Consider the following 18,312-nt stretch of genomic DNA (forward strand, 5'->3'; position numbering starts at 1 on the left):
TTGTAATTTTCATCATAGGTACACATCACGCGTGAAATCCAGGAAATCACTTTGTATGATTTTTAGTATTTGTGAAAATGGGTGGCCAATAAGTATCGGGCAGCTAGAAAACCAACATATTTTCTGTCCCTCACAGACCATTCACTTGCTCCGTAAGAAGTTAAATATTCCGACCCCTACTCGTTAACAGTACGAGTGGCACCTGTTTGAACTGATAAGATACATAAGAGTCACCTACACACTTTCATACTGTCAGACTCCAGTATTCACCATGACCAAGACCAGAGAGCTTCCCAAAGACACTAGAGATAAAATTGTACAACTCCACAAAGATGGGATGAGCCAAACTGCAATTGGTAAACAACTTTGTGAGAAAAGATCAACAGTTGGAAACATTATTAGAAAATGGAAGAAGTATAACATCACTGACAACCTCCCTAGGAGTAGAGCTCCATGCAAGATCTCACCTCATGGGGTTCATATGATCCGAGAACAGTGAGAATCAGTCTAGAACTACATGGTGGGAACTGGTCAGTGCTTTGGAGACAGCTAGGACCACCATCACAAAGATGACAATACAGTAAGTAAAATACTACGTCATCATGAGGTGAAATCTTGCATTATCTGAAAGGTTCCCCTACTAAACAAAAAGGTCCGTCTGAAATTTGCTAAAGACCATCTGGACGATCCAGAGGAGGATTGGGAGAATGTGATGTGGTCAGATGAGACCAAAATTGAACTTTTTGGTTTAAACCCCACTCGCCATGTTTGGAGGAAGACGAATGCTGAGTTGCATCCCAAGAACACCATTCCTACTGTGAAGCATGCGGGTAGAAACATCATGCTTTGGGGATGCTTTTCTGCAAAGGGACAGGAAGACTGATCCGTATCAATGGCAAGATGAATGGGGCCATGTATTGTGACATTTTGGGTAAAAACTTTCTTCCCTCAGTCAGATAAATGAAGATGAAACGTGGCTGGGTCTTCCAGCATGATAACGATCCAAAACACACAGCCAGGAAAACCAAGGATTGGCTCTGTAAAAAGCATATCAAGGTTCTGGAGTGGCTTAGCCAGTCTCAAGACCTCAACCCAATTGAAAACCTGTGGAGGGAGTTAAAATCCCATGTTGCCAAGTGACAGCCCTCAAACATCACAGCTCTAGAAAAGATCTGTGCAGAGGAGTGTGCCAAAATGCCAACTAAAGTGTGTGTAGACCTGGTCAGGAACTACAGGAACTATTTGACCTCTGTCATTGCCAACCAAGGCTATATTATAAAGTATTAAAAGTAACTTTTGCTGGCTGCCCAATACTTACTGGCTACACATTTTCACAAATTGTTTAGAAATCATACAATGTGATTTCATGGATTTTTTTTTACATTCTTTCTCTCACGCTTGATGTGTACCTATGAGGAAAATTACAAACCTCTCCTATCTTTTTAAATGGGTGAACTTGCAAATTTTTTAGGTTGCCCAATACTTACTGACCCCACTGTATAGCAGCTTTAAAAAAGTAGACAAAAAAATTAGGATTGTTTCAGGGTGCAGTGCTTTCTGCAATGAAATGTCATCAATCCAGCGACTTTTGAAGTAAATTTACAAAGCCCTTCTGTGTGGCTATTATACTGGGTACCCTATCAGTAGACACTGACACCAGGTGAGCGGTGTTTATTTCTTTGGCTTTTAGACTGCTCACAACAGCCTCATAAATGTCCTGTCCTCGCATTTGACCCTTTGGTGGTATGAGTTCAATCAGTTCTTCCTGTGGTCCACTAGAGTTCACATATCGTCACAACAGTGCTAACTGCAATATTGGTATGTGCTAACACCCCATACCAATATTGTTTAGATCACTTGACTCATCACACGGAATTCAATTTACTTGAGCTTAATTGATATTGGCAATTTGCTTAATGGTGATGTTTGTTGCCTTTTTAATGGTCCTGTCCTTAACGGTCTTTGCAGAGAGAGGTACAGTATTTCTGAACAATTTCCTGTTTATTTTTGAATTCAAAGAATAGATGCTTTGAAATTTTTTAGGGATTCTTTCATGTATTCTGCGTCTGTGAATGGCTTCCCCCTCCTCGTGATTAGCTTGGCTTCCCATTCTTCTGTACGCAAAGCAGTGAGATCCTTCGAGACATTATCCAACCTATGGTTAAGTTCCCCACAGTCTGTGCACCTACTGCCCAACCCATCTCACATAACAAGGCAGTCAGTCTTTGGATTCCATAAGTTGCCGGCATCTTCCCAGTTTTCCAATATGCCAGAGCAACATTCATTGTGAGGAGCAGAAGCCTTGTTATCATAAATCCAAACCGATACACTATAGATCACCATCATACTCTACAAAAAGAACCGCCAGGGACCTAACTCTCCACTCCTCCCAAGAATCCCTCATGTAGCCCGTAACACACGTTCCATCAGGACAGATAGGTTCCCCTGGTCCAGTATTCATTGTGGAAATGATTTTATCCACTGCATTGAGAGCCTAGCTTATGCGTAATTGGTCCAGATAGTCTCAAAGAGACAGTGCAGAGTTCCCAGACAGGATAAGAGAATCTGCGGTGAGAGTCAGAAGGGAAAACAGGAGACGAGGAATATGTCGAGCCTGGTTGAAAGCCGGAGGAGGAGATGTTGTGAAAAGCACACTTTAAACAATCTCCATATTTTTTTTTCTTCAGCACAAAGTTTTGCATGTTGAGCGTGAATACAGGACATGGCTGTTGAGTGTGTTACTTGTTGTTTTCTTTGAAAAAATTGTGCCAACAAATTCCAGGTCTTTCTGAAGCTCTCGACCTGTAGTCCTTGACTCTTGGGAAAAACTTCTGACAATTCTTTTACATCTTCTCTCAGAAATCTTGAGGAGCACCTGATCATGGCCAGTTTAAGGTCAAATTACGTTGTTTCTGCCTCCAGATTATGTTCCCAACAGTGTTCACTAGAGCTTTCAGAAGTTCAGAATTCTTTTGTATACAATGCCTTAAGTGTGTTTTGCAAGTTTGCGAAGGTCTTGAGAGAGCTCTTTGCTTTTAATCGCCCATGAGGTGTTTCTTGTGTGACTCTTTGCAATGAGACACCCTTTTATGGGCCTTCTGTTGGTGTTCAACCAGCTGATATTAATTTTCTTGACTTGGGGTAGGATTGCTTTCTATTTACTAATGGATATCAGCTGATTTCTTGGCTTTCTTTCTTTATATGTGTAAAACTTTTCCCTGTGTCATTTAATCTCACACCAACTTAATTTATGGAAATTTTGGGTTTAGTTTGTTTGCGTGTGTGGGTTGCATGGGTTGTTGCGGACATCTGGTGAAATGTAATATGTTATAAATAGGGCTGTCAGTTTAATGCGTTAATTAGATTAATTACGCTGCAAATTAACGCACTAAATTAATCCAGTTAATCTTGAGTGGCAAGTCAATGCGCAAGCATTTTAAATTTGACCCATTGAGTGACCCGTAGGCTGCAGTGGCACGTCACTTCGTACTTGCGCCACTAGTCAAAAGCAGGGTGACTGACAACAGAGATGGACGCGACACAGGAGAGCGAGGCACGCCCACTTGGACCTTTGGGCGGAAACTTCTTTATAAAAAGAACAAAGATGGGACTATAAACAAAAACATAGTAATTTATTCCTTTTGTAAAAGAGAATTTTCATATCACTGAAGCAACTCCAGTCTAACGTAACATTTGAATGCAAAACATATCAAGGACAGAGTTGTCTGTTGTCAGTTCCCGTAACGTTAGCTTACCCTTTTAAAGGAATTGCCATGCCCTGTTCGCATCTTGATATTGATTTTGCCTTATTTAGAGGCATGTTATACTATTCATTTTGAATTACTGTATTGAGTGAGCTTTAGTATTCATTTTGATTGAGAGTCAGCTTATGTGCCTATTTGAGACTCAGCCTTATTTTATTTCTGAATTTTATTTATTTTATTTAACTGCATTTGTACTGCATTTTTGAGAAATGCACCTGGCCTAATTGGTTTCCTGATGTGTTTAGCCTTTTTTAATTTATAAAGCACACTTGACCAATAAAAACATGGATTTCAAATCTTTTTTTCTTGGTGTATTATATTGATTAGTCATGCACTACAATTTTGTAATGTCCTAGAATTAATTTTTTTTATTTAGGGGACTTTAGCAGGTATGAGATTAAAAAACGATTAATTAGATTAATTACAAATCCTCTAATTGGATTAATTTTTTTTAATCGCCTGACAACACTAGTAATAAAGTACTTCTGGTAAAAATGGGGATGTATTCAGTGCTTATCTTACTTGCTGTAGGTACCCAAACACATCAGCATCAGACGTTAGGAAAGAATGTGGAGATGCTGAACACTGTAAAAAAAAAAAAAGTAGAGGCGGCGACAACTTGCTTTTTGCCTAGCAAGGGTTCTCATTTACCTTGTGGCCTGTATGATTATAAGGCAACACCAAAGTGTATTGAAGAAAGCCTTCATACAAGGGTCTGAAATGTCACGGAGCTATGAAAGAGAAATATTTTATATATTTTTCCAAAGATTGTCTCAACATTAGCACATTTCCTTTGATTTTAAAATCAAATATTAATTAATTTAATGTTCTACGAGTTTGTTAATACTGTCCATATTCTAAATTTTATCATTGTCCTACTTTCCATTTAGGTAAGAGCAAGGAAGCAGAGATTAAACGTATAAATAAAGAGCTGGCCAACATTCGTTCCAAGTTTAAAGGGGACAAGGCTCTGGATGGCTACAGCAAGAAGAAATATGTGTGCAAGCTGCTCTTCATTTTTCTGCTTGGCCATGACATTGACTTTGGACACATGGAAGCTGTCAACTTGCTGAGTTCCAACAAGTACACAGAGAAACAGATCGTAAGTGTTTTACTGCTTCTATTGAATGTGCTTTAGTTTGTCTGTGGCTGTAGTTCAAACAATTTTCCTCAAAGTCACCACTATGTCTTTCCCATTTCACATCCTGAATCGAATTTGCCATTTCTTAGTCGTTGTAATAAGTTTACTTGCACAGTTATTTATTTTGCACATCTCATACATTCACTCTCACTCAGTACTTTAAACCCTAAGAGGCTATTACAATGACAACAGAAAATGTACTGTGTAAATGTGCAACTGTGAATCCACTGAACAAGTACACAGCTCCACTTTTTGCCTGTTTATTAGTTATTTTTGTACATAGACATCATGTGGCCTACTATAGATGGAAGAACTAAAAACACAAGACTATCCAATTTCATTTGCGCTTCAGAATTTGTGGAGTCTAAAGTCTGTTACTCACACTTCCACTTGGGTCCCTCTCATTCACACACATGTACTCTTGTCTTACTGCAGCTAACCTTCATTCCTCTTCTGTCCAGGACAAACCTCCAGATTCCTGTCTAACCTCATCTGTCAGCCTGTCCATCACCATAGCTAACAAGAAGGGGCTCAGAGCTGGTTCCCTATGCAGTCCCACCTCCACTTTGAACTCCTCTGTCACACCTACAGCACACCTCACCACTGTCTTACAGTCCTCATACATGTCCTGCACCACTCTAACATACTTCTCTGCCACTCCAGACTTCTTCATACAATACCACAGTTCCTCTCTGGACACCCTGTCACAAGCTTTCTCCAGATCTACAAAAACACAATGCAGCTCTGTTTGGCCTTCTCTGTACTTCTCTACCAACATCCTCAAAGCAAAAACTGCATCTGTAGTACTCTTTTTTGGCATGAAACCATACTGCTGCTCACAAATGTTCACTTCTGCCCTTAGTCTAGCTTCCACTACTCTTTCCCATAACTAAATTGTATGGCTCATCAGCTTTATTCCTCTGTAGCTGCCACAACTCTGCACATCTCCCTTGTTCTTAAAAATGGGCACCAGCACACTACTCCTCCATTCCTCAGGCATCTTCTCACTATCTAAGATCCTGTTGAACAACCCAGTCAGAAACTCTACTGCCACCTCTCCTAGACACTTCCAAACCTCTACAGGTATATCATCAGGACCGACTGCCTTTGCACTCTTCATCCTCTTTGTTTTCTCTCATTTTCCACGTTCATCAACTCTTCAAAGTACTCTTTCCATCTTCCTATCACACTACTGGCACCTGTCAATAGACTTCCGCCCCTATCCTTAATCACCCTAACCTGCTGCACATCCTTCCCATTTCTATCTCTCTGTCTTGCCAACCGGTATAAATCAGTCTCTCCCTCCTTACTGTCCAACCGAGCATACAAGTCATCATAAGCCCCTTGTTTGGCCTTTGCTACTTCTACCTTCACCTTACGTTGCATCTCCCTGTACTCCTGTCTACTCTCCTCAGTCCTCTCAGTGTCCCACTTCCCCTTAGCTAACCTCTTTCTCTGTATACACTCCTGTACCTCCTCATTCCACCAGCAAGTCTCCTTATCTACCTTCATTCCAGATGACACACCAAGTACTCTACCTGTCACCCTGATCACATTAGCTGTAGTTGTCCAGTCATCTGGAAGCACCTCCTTGCCACCCAGAGCCTGTCTTAACCCCTTCCTGAAAGTTATGCAACACTCTTCCCTTTTTAGCTGCCACCATTTCGTCTTCTGCTCTGCCTTTGCCCTCTTCATCTTCCTCACCACCAGAGTCATCCTACACACCACCATCCTATGCTTTTTGGCTACACTCTCACCTACCACTACTTTGCAGTCACTGATATTCTTCAGGTTACACCGTCTACACAAGATACAATCTACCTGTGTGCTTCTACCACCACTCTTACAGGTCACCCTATGTTCCTGCCTCTTCTGGAAGAAAGTATTCACTACAGCCATTTCCATCCCTTTTGCAAAGTCAACTACCATATGTCCTTCCGCGTTCCTCTCCTGGATCCCAAACCTGCCCATCACTTCCTCATCACCTCTGTTACCTGCACCAACATGTCCATTGAAGTCTGCACCAATGACAACTCTCTCACTTCTAGGCATGCTCTGCATCACTTCATCAAAGTCCAACCAGAAATTCTCCTTCTCCTCCAGCTCACATCCTACCTGTGGAGCATACCCACTAACAACATTGAACATCACACCTTCTATTTCTAGGTTCAGACTCATCACTCTATCCGACACTCTTTTTACCTCCAGGACATTCCCAACAAACTCCTCCTTCAAGATAACTCCTACTCCATTTCTCTTCCAATCTACACCATGATAGAACAACTTGATACCTGCTCCTAAACTTCTAGCCTTGCTACCTTTCCACCTGGTCTCCTGGACACACAGTATGTCTACCTTCCTCCTCTGCATCATGTCAACCAACTCTCTACCTTTTCCTGTCAGTTCCAACATTCAACGTCCCTACTCTTAGTCCTATACTCTTGGTGTTCCTCTTCTCTTCGTGCGAACGCACTTTCCTCCTCTCCTTCTTCGACCAACAGTAATCCAATTTTCACCAGCGCCCTGTAGGTCAACAGCGCCGATGGCGGTCGTTGTTAGCCCGGGCCTCGACCGATTCGGTATGGAAGTCATAGGTTTGATTCGCATCTTTGATTTAGCAAAAGTTTTACGCCGGATGCCCTTCCTGACGCAACCCTCTGTATATATCCGGGCTTGGGACCGGCACAATATGACACTGGCTTGTGCCCTTTTGCGGCTACATTACCATTGGTATGCCATAGTTTGTTTGGTTTTTTTAAATTCAATAACATGATTTTTCATTTCAATTTGAAAAGGCATGAAAAATGGCAAGCGAGGTGAATTCACATTTACATGCATCGCTGGTTATTCCTGCTGGAAACAAGTATTGATAATATATTTCATTTACCTTCTGATCCATCTGTCACATGAGGACTTTAACACAAACTCTACTATAAAACACTGGATTCTTTTGATTGATCGTCCTCGCCTTGTCTTACACCAATTCGCGGGTTCAGCTTGTATAAAAACAATTTTTTTTTTTCATTGGACGAGAGGAGGTCATGACCCGAGTGCATATTTAATGATCGGTAGCGTTTGGGTCACTTCGGCTATTTCCGTCGGGATGCTTTGGCTAAATTCCGTCAGCATGCGGAAATAGCGGCGCTATTTTCGCTAGCGCCGCTCCTAGCGGAAGTAGCGGCGTTAGCGCCACTTGCTTGCGAAAATAGCCTAGCGGAAATAGCGAGCGCCGCTAGCGTTAGCGAGTTTTAGCCTTTTTTCCGTAAAAATAAGAACGCCACTGTGGCTACACAGTCTAAAAACCTTGTAGCAAATCTGGAACTTACTTCACCTATGGTGGAGTGGCGAATGGGTAGTGCAAGCCCAGAAAGATAACGTGAGTGCAACAATATTATCCGAGTGAAAATCGTTCAGGCAGGAGAACAATGACAATTTTGATGGAAATTACTCCAGCCATTACCTCCCTTGAACAGCTGGTGAGGAGAATGGGATAAAGTTTAGCTCATACAAAAGACCAGATTGACCAGGTGGAGGACTGACCTTCACTTTCTATGCACCTGCTTGGCTAGTTGCTAAGATCAGAGAGAGGATGATGTGAGGACTAAAAATTTTACAAGGCCACTGAACAAGTACACAATTTTACAATTCATGAGATGAGATTGTTGAACATTTGGAAAATAAAGCAATGACTCATTGGACTACGTCATTTTTGATGGACTACTTCTTTCTTGATGGCTGGCCGTATCCCTAGAAGCTACCCTTGAGTAGAAAGAACCCATAGATCTTTTCAACGGTAAATTACGGAAGATGAAGTCGAACCAATGTCACATTTAGTAAGATTCGCCAATCGCCAAGACAAGCAGCAAGTTTTAACCAAGGCCAGGAACACAATAAATCTAAAGTTGAATGGGAAAAAGATCTACATGGACCATAATTGCTTTAGAAGAAGAGATGTGAGTATACAGACATTGAAAAAAACAACTGAAGAAAGAAAATATTCGATTTTAGACCGACTAAGCTAAAGTTCTGTCGTAAAGAGAAAGTTACAACGTACACATCTGCTCAATACTCTGCTCTCTATGCACTGTATTCACTGTATGTAATGGGTATGCACTCCCAAACAGTGACTAGAACTCTAAAGGGGTCCTATCATGAAAAAACAATTTTTATCAGGTCTTTACATAGAGTATATATAAAGTAGTCCACCCTAACCTTACCAACTCGTAGAATCTGGAAAGAAAACGCTTCCTGTATCAACAGATAAAACAGAAAAAATGTCTTAGACTCCATAAAAACAGGTTTTCTCAGATCAGCACCCATTGTGACGTAACGCCTGATGATTACGATCCCGGATAACTACGTTTCCATTGAGACCTTCCAGACTTTGTGCCAACAGGGATGGTACCGGAGAGTTAATACGAAACATCGAGTTCAGGGACATAATCGTATGGAGAGGTGCTGCTCGGCAGGATTACAGCAAAAATAGAAATACATAGACAACGACTTATAAACAATTCAGTTTAAGAATAGCCACTCGGAACCTGTTCATAAGTTGGCCACAGTTGTGAATTTCTAGTTTGGTGTGAATTTTTCCCGGCCAGCCCTGCAGCATGCATTCAACCACCCCCGCCAGCCGGCCACCAATGGTCAACAGCCAGTAGTCACTCCATCCCCGCCACACTAAGGCACGTTACAGCGCCACCATCAGCCTACCAGGCCAAGTGCAGGCCCCATAAAAAGTAGCCCCATAAAGCCTAATTAAGATGGTGAAACACCGATATGGCCCAATCTAAAGCCAGAAGCGCCAGCCGGCACTGCGCTAATGCCAGGAGCATCCAGCTGATCACCCACCGCAAACATCAACAGAGACAGAACCCACAGCCCGCCCGGACCGTTGCCGCATCCATACAGTCAGTAAAGCCCCCATCTCTGGTCCCCCCAGACCAACAGGGAACCAGCCCGACGCATGGAGAGCCACCAGGCACACATCCAGGCCATCAGCTGTGGTGAAATCTTGGTCGCATGCCCCCGTCCATCGCAGCCCCCACCCCAAGCCAGGGCAGAGCCACAAATCAGCTCTGGTAACATCTCAGATGTGCAAAAATGGAGGCATAAGCTTACAAGAGAAAGCTATAGATTTATATTTAAAAATCTAATAAATGGAGACCAAATTTATTTAAACGATGGCAATTGTTTATTTGGAGAAGCAGATTTTTTCTCAAGTGACATGTGATCAATGAGGAGATTCAACCAATGGTAATGTTTAGGGCTCTTTTATCTTTCAAATTAACCAAAATGTTTTTCTTGGCAATGCAAAAGCTATGAGTGTGGGCTGGAACTGAGCGTCAGGTAAGGCTGTTAGATCGCCAATTAAGCAGATGTTTGGAGATTGCGGAATCCTTCAGTACAACATAGAGGACAGTTTCTGAGTAGACTGATACCCAAAACTGATGAACGCTTAAACATAGCCAAAGAGCATGAAAGTGTCGATTGTGTTCTGTGTACATTGAGTGCATATACAGTGCACAGCAATAATGAGTACACCCTCTGTGAAAAGTAATATTTCATACAAAATGACAAGGAACACAAAAATGTATTTCCAAAATGTTCACAGACAAAGTTAAACACAGGATCTGTTGAGCTTTTAAACTTAAAACTAAGCTTAATAATATAACTTGTTTTAATTCCGTTTTAGTAAAATTAGTGTGGTGCAGAAATGAGTACACCCCACAACAAACACAACTACCTCCAATACATTTAGGACTTTGTATGGCCTCCATTACTTGCAATGACAGCCCCAAGTCTCCTTGGCATAGAGCGGCATTCTTCATGGATGACCTCTTTTAGAGCCTGGAGAGAGTGATGCTCAACCTGCCTCTTCAGTATTCCCCAAAGATGCTCTATAGGGTTCAGATCAGGTGACATACTTGGCCATGGAATCACTCTTACCCTGTTCTTGTTCAGAAAGTCAGCAGTGGCCTTAGACGTGAGTTTTGGGTCATAGTTATGATGAAAACTGGCGCGACGACCAACAGCCCGAAGTGATGGAAGCATCTTAGCCGTCAGTATAGAGCAGTACATTTGAGAATTCATGATGCCATCAATGAAATGCAGTTCTCCAACACCTGCAGCACTCATGCAACCCCAAATAAGAACACTACCCCCTCCATGTTTCACAGTGGGCACCATGCACGTTTCCTTGTACTCCTCACCCTTGCAATGCCAGACCGTTTTGAAGCCATCAGTTCCAAAAAGATTGATTTTGGTCTCATCACTGCAGAGTATAGAGTTCCAGTAGCCTTCATCCTTTTCAGCATGGGCCCTGGCAAACTCTAGGTGGGCTTTTTTGTGACTTGGCTTTAGGAGAGGCTTCCTTCTGTGACGACACCCATGCATGCCATTTCTGCCATTTTACAGTAAAAATTACTGTCGAGGAACTTGACGCGGTGTCGGTGCATAGAAAAGCAGAAGAGAATAGTAGTGAGGAATAGGATAAGAATACAAAAACTATTTACAATTCACATTACGGTGTGTTTAGATACTGTATAAGGATGGTGATTGCGGGTGAAGAAAATAAGTCCAAACAGTAAACTGTCTTTGCAGAGTGGGGTTGAGGGGCGGATGGTTACCTGGGGGGGGGGGCATTGTTCATGAGGCTGACTGCAGTGGGGAAGAAGCTGTTTTTATGGCGTGAGGTCCTGGTCCAGATGGACCGTAGCCTCTTGCCGGAGGGGAGGGTCTGGAAGAGGTTGTGGCCGGGGTGAGAGGGGTCAGCGGCAATCCTGGCTGCACGACTGCGGGTCCTTGTGTCAGACAGTTCCTGGAGATGTGGGAGACTGCAACCGATCACCTTCTCCGCAGAACGGATGACACGATGCAGCTTGGCCTTGTCCCTGGCCGTGGCTGCAGCAAACCACACTGACATGGAGGATGTGAGGATGGACTGAATGGTGGCAGTGTAGAAGTTCACCAGCATCTTCACAGGGAGGTGAAACTTCTTCAGCTGCCGCCTAGAAGTACATCCTCTGCTGAGCTTTCTTGGTGAGGGAGCTGATGTTCTGCTCCCATTTGAGCTCCCGGGTGATGGTGGTGCCCAGGAAGCGGAAGGACTCCACAGGGGTCACTGGAGTGTCACAGATGATGATGGGGGGGGGAGGGGGCAGGAGGGTCTTTCCTGAAGTCCACTATCATCTCCACTGTTTTGAGAGCTTTGAGCTCCAGGTTGTTCCTGCTGCACCATGATACCAGCTGGTCCAACTCACTTCTGTAGGCTGACTCATCCCCATCAGAGATGAGGCCGATGAGGGTGGTGTCGTCAGCAAACTTCAGGAGTTTGACAGACTGGTGACCAGATGTGCAGCAGTTAGTGTACAGGGAGAAGAGCAGAGGGGAAAGAACGCAGCCTTGAGGGGAGCCAGTGCTGATAGTCAGGGTGTTGGAGACATGCTTCCCAGCCTCACGAACTGCCGTCTGTCTGTCAGGAAGTCCGTGATCCACCTGCATATGGAGTCCGGCACGTTCAGCTGGGAGAACTTGTCATGGAGCAGAGCTGGGACAATCGTATTGAAAGCAGAGCTTAAGTCCACAAACAGAATCCTGGCGTAGGATCCTGGGGAGTCCAGGTGCTGGAGGACAAAGTGTAGCGCCATGTTTACAGCATCGTCTACAGATCTGTTGGCTCTGTAGGCGAACTGTAGAGGGTCCAGGAGGTTGCCAGTGATGTCTTTGAGGTGGGTCAGGACAAGGCGCTCAAAGGACTTCATGACCACAGATGTCAGAGCGACGGGTCTGTAGTCGTTAAGTCCTGTGATCCTTCACTTCACCATCGAGGGCCTGAAAACAAAGGCTGACCAGCTCTCCATGAAACTCACATTAGTTTTGTCACCTAAAAGAGGTCTACAAGTTTGTTGAGACAGCCCAAATGGCTCAACACACGAAGAGCAAGGAAAAGCAAAGATGTAATTTTCAAAAACTCCAATCTCGGACAAAAAAAATACAAGGACAGATGAACTCAGCTGAAGGCAGAAACCACTGAGTACAACTACAGATAATGCACAGCACAGATGATTTACAAGTCTAACAGAGAACTCACCCAACCAGAGAAGGACGTCCTGGCCAAAGGATTAAAGTTGGCCATCACCCCACAGCGTGTACCGGTTGTGGACCTCATTACTGCTACAGAATCAGCCATTAAAAAACAACCTTTCCACAGCAGAAGCAGAGGGACTGAGGCTAAAGATAACAGCAGCCCGTTCTTAAGCTAAGGTCCCCCCTTTCCAACCTCTCCACCCAGGAATGGAACGGCGCTGAGTAAGGACCAGAACATCACCATCCTTCCAGCAGACAAAGGAAGATGCACGGTAATCCTGAATACAACAGATTACCACGGCAAGGTTATGTCTCTAGTTGGCGACAGCACGACCTATGAGACCCTGAAGCGTGACCTAACAAGCAGCTACAAAAAGGTTGTGGACTGCCTAAAGAAGCTACAGAAGGAGAAAACCACAAACCGCCTGCTCTACTATCGCCTGTACCCAGGGGAAGCCATCACATGCATATATGGCCTCCCCAAAATTCATAAAGAAGGAGCCTCCCCTCAGACCCATTGTGAGCAGCATCAACTCGGTCACATATAACATTGCCAAGCATGTTGCTACCATCTTGGCCCCGCTAGTGGGTAACAACCCCTACCATATACAGAACCCATGGAATTTGTGGAAAAAGTGAGAGGACTGAGATTGGATACAGATGAGACCATGGTATCCTAGGACGTCACTTTCCTATTCACATGTGTTCCCACAATGGAGGCGGTGGAAGCAGTAAGGCAACGGCTTTCACAGGACAACACCCTCAGCGACAGGAAAAACCTCAACCCGACCAAATCTGCCAACTGTTGGACCTTTGCCTGAACACCACCTATTTCCAGCTACAGAAGGAACTTCTATAGAACTTCTAAACTGTTTTGATCCCCGAAAGGAAATTAAGAATACACACTCTAGCTAGTGATTCAAACACATGCATACCTATATATAAGTGTGTACAGGCCCCTGTAGCACACACACACACACATACACAAGGGGGCCTTTAGGCATGCAAGGGAGGTAGAGTGGCAGGCAAATGAGCTATTTGTAAAGGGGACGGCACCTTGCTCAAGGGTGCCTCGGCAGTGCTCCAGAGGTGAGCTGACACCTCCAACTGTCAGCTCACCTCCGGGTATTTTTTTGGGCGGGAGCGGGAATCAAACTTGAAATCCGATCTTGAAATCATAGGACGACCCACTCTACCGCTCGCTTAACCACTGAGCCACTGCCGCACATGGAAGAGGTGGAACACAAGGCCCTTACCTCATTCAACGGAACAAAACCAAGCCACTGGTTCTGGTATGGGGACGACACATGGGTCAAGATCAAAATCCACAAGGTGCAACCTTTCACTGAACACATCAACTCGGTGGACAGCAACATCAGGTTCACCAGAAAGGATGTAAAGGACAACAGTTTGCCCTTTTTGGATCGCGAGGAATGCATAAAAGATGACAGAAGTCTGCATGTTGGGGTATATAGGAGACAAACACACACAGACCAGTACCTGCTTTTTGACTCTCACCACCCACTGGAGTACAAGCTTGGCATCATCAGGACTCTGCAAAACAGGGCTGATAAGCTGCCAACCAGTACCCAAGACTAGGTAAGAGAACAACACCTGACAGGGGCACTGAAAACCTGTGGAATCTGACTGAACATTTGAGAAAGCTCACACAAGATCTAGAAAGGAGAACCCAATGAGGATGAAAGAGAAGGAGAGCATGCATAATGGTATAGTGATCCCATATGTGTCTGGAGTGTCTGAAAAGCTGAGGTGGATCTTCAACAAACACAAGGCTCCTGTATATTTTAAGCCAGGTAATACCCTCTGACAAAGACTGGTCCACCCAAAAGACCCCACACCACACAGTCAGAAGTGGATTGATTTAAACAGCTTTGGATAACCATGACCTGGATAATGGAGAACCTACACAGACATCATATAGTTTATGAAAAATTATTGCCTGAATAATAATGTATCTGCCCTCAAGGTCTAACTGTTATTTGAAGTGAAAAGAACACTCTTATGGATCAGTTTGGAGACTCTTCTTTGTGTGCTATGACAAGATGAAAAGATGATATTATAATTTGGATCGATGAGACATTTTTCTTCTGATTATAGTAAATGTGTTTCCAGCAGGAGGAAAATATCTGCTTTTAGTTTTTGAGACATAGTCCAGGATTTTAATTCTTTCTGTCTTTGAGCGTATGCCGTGTACATTCCAGGATACTAAATTTAACTTTGACATAAGAAAAGATGTTCTGCCATTGGATAAATGGTGGTGTAATATGACTTCAGTGTGGGTCTGTGTGAACCATGGACATCAGGATGGTGAGGTGTCAGGTGTTGGATACAAGATAAGTGGATGTTGAAGAGAGACATATACAGCAGTTTGAAATGCATATAAACTTCCTAAAAAAGCACAACAATGCCTGACAGTCAGTTCCTTATAAAGCATATCGTCGTAAACAAGAGGTATGTAGAGAGGGGGGGGGGGGTCGGAGGCGTGAGTGTGTGAGAGGGGAAGGCATGGAGATACATAGAGACAGACAAATAAAAGGAGGGAGTGGGGTACCAAGTAGACTGTGAAGTAGTGCACCGCGGAACATAATATTTTTGTTATTATTATTATTACATACAGTATATAGATACACTATATTTCCCCCGGGATCAATAATGTATCATCTGCTCACAGCAAACACAAATACACAGCCGTCAGTGTGGAGCAGAGCTCGTTGTTATCCCACTGCAGGTCGGCAATCTGCTGGTGGGTGAACTCCAGGCTGGCCTTGAGGTCTTCAATCTCCCCATGAAGCATTCCAAGGACGTCGAGCTTTTTTTTAACCCGGAATGCTGAGCTGAACGTCTGTGATGTTGGTGGAGGAATCCTTCTTCCTGTAGTTGGGATTGTCCCAGGAGATAGAGACGCTTGGACACTCTCCATGGTGCACTGGTAGAAATAGCTGTCGATGAAGTGCTATAGATCCTCCACTGTGAGTAGTGCTGAATACATGCTTTCTCTCAGTTTACTCTGCCTAATTAAAGACTGAAATTCACGATAGAAAATTTGAGAAGTGCAAGCTTGAGACACAAGATATGAATTATAATACACCGAATTTCACAAATATACATTTTGTAGGCATTTCTCAGCAGGGCTCGAATTTGCGAACATTTTGGACGCCCAAATTTTTATCAGTGCGACTATTAAATATATTTGGGAGCACCGGTGCGACTAGGGAAAAAAATCTGGTGCGCCTTTTTTTTCCTCATCCCTCGCTCTTTCTCTCTAGAGCAGGGGTCACCAAATAGCGGACCACGGTGCGGATGCGGACCGCGTGATGGTTCTGTCCGGACCTGTGACCACTCCGTGATAAATTCACAAGAGTAGATTTTCTTGGCACATTCTTACTTGCAGTTCGCGGCTACAGATCTTTTGCGCAAAATTATCCCCTGAAGTCTGAGCTGCGGGCAAAATGACCGAGAAAAATGCAAATGAATGTTCACTAAAGGCATGGTGGAGTTTGAGGCAGGTGGCCATCTCTCATACAGTTTTGTGTGGATGTGGAGAAAACGCGTAGGCGCTTAGTGTGCATCCTCGAACAGTTTGTTTGATGCGGACACGTGACTGTGGACCTGCCGTAGAATGTGTGCGAAACAGTCTGAGCTGGACCGCGCTCCTGTGGTCCTGCCAGGAAACAATGAGAGCGCAGCTGCGGCCGCTCCCCTGGGCGAGGGAGAGAGGCACGTGGAACGGAGATGGATGGAGCGGTCTCTATCACTCCATCACTGCCATGTTTTTGGGTAGGTGCTCCTAAAGTCTTTGCTGATGGTACTAACTTCTAAATTTGGGAGCACCAGTGCTACCAAGAAAAAAAGTTAATTTCAAGCCCTGCTCAGTGATATAAATAAATAATTATTCCAGAGTCTTGGAGGTGGTAAGGTAGCACAGTGGGTAGAGATGTCGCCTCACAAGAGGGTTTCGTTTTCAATTACTTTCTGTGAGGTGTTTGTATGTTCTCCCCATGTGTGTGGGGGTTTTCTCTTGGTTCTCCTGGTTCTTTCTACCTTCAGAAACATGCAGCTTAGGTGAATTGGTTGTCGGTAGGTGGGAGTTTGTGCATATGTGCGTATTTGTCTTTCGTGTGACCTCAAGATGAACATGGGTTTTACCAGTGGTGTGCCCCACCTTTCACCCATAGCCAGATGAGACAGGTTTCAACAGACTTGTGACTGGTGGATAATTAGCTGTAGACAAGATGATTGCAGTTGTCTTGTCTACAAGACATTGGATGGATGAATACATGGATATGTAATGGGGCAGGGGTAAAAGGTGTAATCTTAACCTGAATGAAAGAATCCCTCCATCTCCCCACCTATAATTTTGATTAAGCCCACTTGAAAACCTCATGGTGTCACGCTTTAACTCCACCCACTGCCTGCCAACCAATCACGGCGCATCTGCCAGAAAGAATCACATGAACAAGAGCTCCTGAGAGCATCGTGGAATTAAATAAACAGCTGTTGGCCGGCGTCTACCCAAAAGTTTGGGCCGCTAGCCGAATTAGTGGTTTATATTCTTTGATTGTGACGGACCTCACATTGTCGTGTGGGGAACCCCGATGCTTTATTCACCAGGACCGAACTCCGATTATTACATATATAGATATGTAATAATATTTATATATCTGTCTGGCCCGGATGGCCAGACCGTAATGCCAAAGCAGTCTTCACGTTCGTCAGCCCCACGACCGGAGCCGTTGTGGCTTCGTTGGACACAGCGGTTTGTGTTCTTGTGACAACGAAAGAAAAAAAAGAAAGCAAACAAAATCTGATATTATTGTTTTATGGTGGAATTTCCACGGGTTCCCGCTAGTAGATAAGATAGAAAATAATACAATAAAATTGAATTGAATGCCTTTAATGTCATCATATGTAATTTTATAACGAAAATTTAACGATGACTCTTGGTGCAAAACCTCAGGTGCAAAAAGAACAAGGCACTCACAGACTGCAACATCCCACGACTTACCCTGACCTACTTTCAGGGGAGGTCAGGGTCAAAGCTGAGGGTAGGTCAAAGCTATGCACTGGCTTGACCATGGATCAAAGCTAGTGCATAGGTAGATCAAATCACTAGCTTTGATCTATGGTCTTACTCAAACTAGCCTTCTCCCTTGTCTTTCTAGCTTATCCGGTTCCTGAGTTTACAAAAGTTTAAGTTTGACCTTGAACTAGTTCTCTCAAGGTCATATATTTGGTGGACAAACAAAAACACGAACACTGACAATTACAATACATCACTGCTTTGAAGCCAGATGTAAC

The 18,312-nt window shown here is 43.8% G+C and overlaps 1 protein-coding gene across 3 annotated transcripts in view; it reads left to right on the forward strand.

Annotated features, from left to right (window-relative positions):
- Positions 1-18,312, forward strand: part of ap2a1 (adaptor related protein complex 2 subunit alpha 1) — an 80,998-nt gene that overhangs the window by 14,619 nt on the left and 48,067 nt on the right. For all 3 annotated transcript variants that reach the window (XR_011038467.1, XM_068337937.1, XM_068337938.1), the window contains exon 2: positions 4,655-4,866. Coding sequence is in view for 2 of the 3 variants with exons in the window: in XM_068337937.1 (XP_068194038.1) it covers positions 4,655-4,866 (212 nt within the window). In the remaining variant the exon portion in view is untranslated. The remainder of the gene's footprint in view (positions 1-4,654; positions 4,867-18,312) is intronic.

Source organism: Antennarius striatus, chromosome 16, assembly GCF_040054535.1.
Source record: "Antennarius striatus isolate MH-2024 chromosome 16, ASM4005453v1, whole genome shotgun sequence".
NCBI classification, from domain to species: domain Eukaryota; kingdom Metazoa; phylum Chordata; class Actinopteri; order Lophiiformes; family Antennariidae; genus Antennarius; species Antennarius striatus.